The sequence below is a fragment of the Bidens hawaiensis genome, unplaced genomic scaffold (genome assembly GCF_021521415.1).
Source record: "Bidens hawaiensis isolate Kalapana, Puna unplaced genomic scaffold, B.hawaiensis_p1.1 tig00026885_1, whole genome shotgun sequence".
In the NCBI taxonomy this organism is placed as follows: Eukaryota; Viridiplantae; Streptophyta; class Magnoliopsida; order Asterales; family Asteraceae; genus Bidens; species Bidens hawaiensis.
The window spans coordinates 12,115-16,707 of NW_027494336.1; the positions used below are offsets into that span (position 1 = coordinate 12,115).

At 32.6% G+C, this 4,593-nt stretch overlaps 1 protein-coding gene across 1 annotated transcript; it reads left to right on the forward strand.

Moving 5' to 3' along the window:
• Nucleotides 1-713: 713 nt before the first annotated feature.
• On the forward strand, nucleotides 714-4,254 carry LOC143574288 (VIN3-like protein 2). The gene is made up of 4 exons (XM_077058944.1): nucleotides 714-796; nucleotides 2,064-2,679; nucleotides 2,759-3,063; nucleotides 3,472-4,254. The coding sequence occupies exons 1-4, from the start codon at nucleotides 775-777 to the stop codon at nucleotides 4,044-4,046; spliced, it is 1,518 nt and encodes a 505-aa protein (XP_076915059.1). The 5' UTR covers nucleotides 714-774; the 3' UTR covers nucleotides 4,047-4,254.
• The last annotated feature ends 339 nt before the right edge of the window (nucleotides 4,255-4,593 follow it).

Genomic DNA, 4,593 nt, shown 5'->3' on the forward strand with positions numbered 1-4,593 from the left:
ATATATATATATATAACAAGTTATAAAATAAGTTAGATTGATAAAAAGATTACTTTGTTAATTTAAAAATAAAATTTTAAACATAGTTATAAAAATCTTTGTTTTAAATGACTTGTTAAAATATTGTCTTTACTAAATATGGATTTTCTACGTTTTATAGTATATATTTTATATAGTCATATATATACAATTGACAATTAAATTAAGATCAATTAATCAAAACTATCATTAGACTACAAAATAGGACGTTTTGCGCCATGTGACGCCCAGTCAGCAAATGGTAGGTTTTTGAGGGCGGTGTTCCCCCCAAATTCATCCAAATTCGTCCCATTACGAATGGCCTAATAGAATGATTATCTATTAAATTACATCTCATTTATCGTTATGAATTATGATAACCGACCAAGACCCATACCCATCGAATTAAATTAGAACAACATTTGTGTCCACTAATATAAACCCAAATGTCAAATGAGCGTGTATTATGGTCGCATATTGTAAACCAGCCAATCATAAAAACGATAACATTAAATCATCATGGTCATGTGTTTATTTAACCAATAAAAATAAATAAATAAATTCATTGAATTGAATAAAGCAACTCAACTCAAGTCACATATAAAACACTCCCATTCGCATTCATTCGTCCTCCACTTTCTCTCTCTATACATATATATGCATCATAATAAAGCTTTATTTGTACGTGATAGAGTCGTGCGTGCTGCAGCAAGCGGTTGGATTTATATCTCAAAACATTCATTCTGCTAATTTTCAATGGATTCTGCTTCTTCTGAAGGTAATCAATTTAATCCATCAATTTGTGTTAATTATTATCATCATCTGTTGATGTGATTATTGATTCTGCTTTCTGGGTTTTGATTGTTTTTCAACCCACATCATAAAAATTGAATCTTTTTTTTTTTATTTTAAATATATTTTATATTTTTATTAAGGGTTTTTATATTTATTGGTTGATGAGGGTGACATGTTGATGGATCTGATTCAGTTGGTTGCGTATCTGCATGACTGTTATATGTATCAAAACCCACCTAGCTAGGGGCTACCCTGCCTTTTTTTAATTTTTATTTATTATTTTTGTATATTTATAATGTTTGATCAAAGAACATAAAAGATGTTGTATGTGAAATCTTTTATTACAAGATGAAGCATACACAAATTTATCACCCCAAAACCACCGAACCATGGAACCGGAACTCTAGTAATTTGGCTTGGTTAATGGTTACACGTTCTGGCTTCGGGTCAACCTGACGCTCACGTTCCAACTATTAAAACTATGAATCCTGAATATTTTAACGTGAAAAACCTGCCAGTTAAGGTAAATTATAAACAAGTGAAATATGGAAAACTTTGTGTTTAGAGGTAGTCTGGTATGGAATACAATGTTGTTGGTGATCTGTTTATGGGTCAAAATGTAAGTTTCAAATCCCAGTTGATGAGGTGTTTTCTCTGATTAAAAGTCAAATAATTTATTACTCCGTTTTATTAACCCTTTGCCTGCACTAGAATATCTTTATTGAATATATATATATATATTATCTTAAGTGTCTCTTTTTGGTAGAACAAAAGGTGATTCATTTTGGTTTATTGAAACTAATGGTTCACCAACCTTTGAAGTCAAACCATAATCTTTTTCAGGTTGAGATTTTAATCTGCAGTTTGGTATAGATAATAAAAATTACTATATGAAATTGTGAAATTAATCAAAATTTTTGGTTTGATTTTAAAGGTCAAACTTATATAAATATCAGTTTTTTAGAATAAATGTTCAGAAGTATTGAACATTCATTTGTCTTTTTGGCTTCAGGGCATGTACTAGATATATCTAACGGTTTTTTATCTTGTTGAAATTTCTTGGTCAAGTCAAAAGTCAAACATATTTCACCATTAGATCTTAAATTTATAGAACTTTATTTTCTACAGAACTCTAAATAAACAATAAATCAAGAGTTAAAAAGTCAAAGGGTATCTAGTATATAGATTCTAAAATTTTTACACCATTATAACAACCTTAAATCATAATCTAATTATCTTCTTCGCTTCAGGATTTGTGTTAGATTCATCAAAGTCTAGAAGGTTAAGTATGGAAGAAAAGAGGCAACTTGTATATGGAATATCAGATTGGTCACAAGGTGCACCTGAACTGTTGCAATCATGGAGCCGAACCGACATTCTGCAAATTATATGCACCGAAACTGGAAAAGAAAGAAAGTTTGCTGGATTAACCAAGTCAAAAATCATTGAAATCCTTCTAAACGTTGTGGCCGACAAAAAGTCACAAGAAAAGACCACCAAAAGACAGAAAAAATCTGAGTTTTCAATCGATACTTCTTCAATCAACAACAATGACAGTAGTTTAGATTCTAATGATATTAAAATTTGCAAAAATTCAGCTTGTAGAGCTAAATTAAGTCAAGAAGATGGTTTTTGCAAGCGGTGTTCATGCTGCATTTGTCGTCAGTTTGATGAGAATAAAGACCCGAGTTTATGGTTGACTTGTAACTCAGAATATCCTTATGAAGGGATGTCATGTGGTTGTTCATCTCATCTTGAATGTGCTTTACAACATGAAAGGTCGGGTATTCCAAAAGACGGGCTTAACAGAGGGCTAGACGGGTGTTTTTACTGTGTGTATTGTGGTAAAGTGAATGATTTGCTTCAGTAAGTTTTTTCTTCATTCGTTAAATCTTGAATTTTTGACCCATTTACTTATTAACGAGTCAATCTTGTTCATATACAGATGTTGGAGGAAACAAATGATAACTGCAAGGGACACTAGGAGTGTTAACATATTATGCTTTCGGGTTTCTTTAAGCCAGAAGCTCTTGACTGGGACTGCGCGTTACGAAAATCTTCACAATATTGTGAGTCAAATAGTTGAAAAGTTGAAATCAGATGTCGGCCCGTTGACCGACTTTCCAGTGAAACAAGCCCGGGGTATTGTCAACCGGCTCGCTTCGGGTCCAGATGTTCAAAGACTATGTGCATTAGCAGTCAAGTCCCTTGATTCACTTTTGTCCAGCACACATAACCTAGTTACAAAAGGTTTGTTTTTCCTTGATCTTTTTTAACCTTTTGTTTGTAAAAGTTTTGCTTTTGATGATTTTACAGTTTTTGTTACAACTCCTAAACAAAGGTTTGTTTTTTCTTGATTGACTTTTGATCTTTTTAACCTTGTGTTTGCTAAAGTCTTTGTTACAACTCTTCCAAAAGGTTTATCTTTTCTTGATCTTTGTAACCTTCTGTTCGCCTAAGTTTGACTTTTGATGATTTGCAGCAGTCTTTGTTTCAACTCTTATAAAAGGCTTATTTTTTCTCGATCTTCATAACCTTTTGTTTGTTAAAGTTTGGCTTTTAATTATTTTGCAGTCAACGTTTTTTAGGATCCTTATAACCTTGTGTTTGTTAAAGTTTGACTTTTAGTCTTTGTTACAAATCGTGCTGATTTTGCAGATGTCGAGGAAGTCAAACTAAGCCAAAGCCAGAGCCTGGCAACAAACTCCAGCAGTCTTTCGAATCCCTCTTCGGTTGAATATGAAAACAACAACGTTGTTGGCTGCAAAGACACAAAAGCCAAAGAAACTGACACATGTAATGAACAAGAAAACGCTGCTCCCGTTGACATGAACAAATGCGTTGAAAACGTAAAAGAATCTGATTTGTTTGTTCACATAACCAAAGGCGAGTTACCCGAACCTTCAAAAGACAATCTTGATGATGGGTCGGGTAAAGAACATGATGGCAGCTGTTCAAAAAAGAGAAGCAGTGATGATCGTGATTTTGGATATTGTATGAAGGTGATCAGATGGTTAGAGTGCAAGCAACATATAGATACAGATTTCAGACAGAAGTTTCTAACTTGGTACAGCTTGAGAGCGAGCCCAGAAGAGGTTAGAGTCGTGAAGGTGTTCGTGGACACCTTGATGGAAGATCCGGCTTCGCTCGCCGAGCAGCTTGTTGATACGTTTTCGGAAGTGATTACTAGCAAAAAGTGTTCAAAAGGGTTGTGTTTGAAGCTTTTTCATTGAGAAGAGATTGGAGAAAATCTGAAAGTTTTAGGATCAATATATTATTTACATTCTTGGTTTAGATTATCTCATTCATTCATGCTATTTTTGGTTTAGGATTTTATATACATTATTTATGATTTTTAATTTAAGTTAGTTATGGAAGTTGAATGTTTGAAAACATGACTTGGTAGAAGTCAAGAAATGATGTATGTGATATTGTGAGGTGTGACCACCCGTAATGCGGGACCCACTGGCGTTAGACGCCAATGCTTGAAGAGTGTTTTAGAGCGCATGTTTTTTGGGACGGACGTCTGCGGATGACTCTGTGTGGGTCCCTTCACAAGTTTTTTTTTAAGAAATAATAACTAATGTAAATATGTTTATATATTTGAATTATAAAAATTAAATATATAAATATTGTATATTTATTAGTTGAAATTATTTCGAGTTCACTTAAGTATGTTTATATATTTAATATTATAAAATATAACATTATAAAAATTAGTATTGTATATTTATTAGTTAAAATTGGTTTGAGTTCACTTTGTTTCAGCATGGGTTTTTA

Excerpts from the sequence above, each read along its gene's own strand:
- LOC143574288 (XM_077058944.1), top strand. The coding sequence starts at position 775 with ATGGATTCTGCTTCTTCTGAAG. Across the intron at positions 2,680-2,758 it reads AAAGTGAATGATTTGCTTCA|ATGTTGGAGGAAACAAATGA; the intron begins GTAAGTTTTTTC and ends GTTCATATACAG. Across the intron at positions 3,064-3,471 it reads ACATAACCTAGTTACAAAAG|ATGTCGAGGAAGTCAAACTA; the intron begins GTTTGTTTTTCC and ends CTGATTTTGCAG.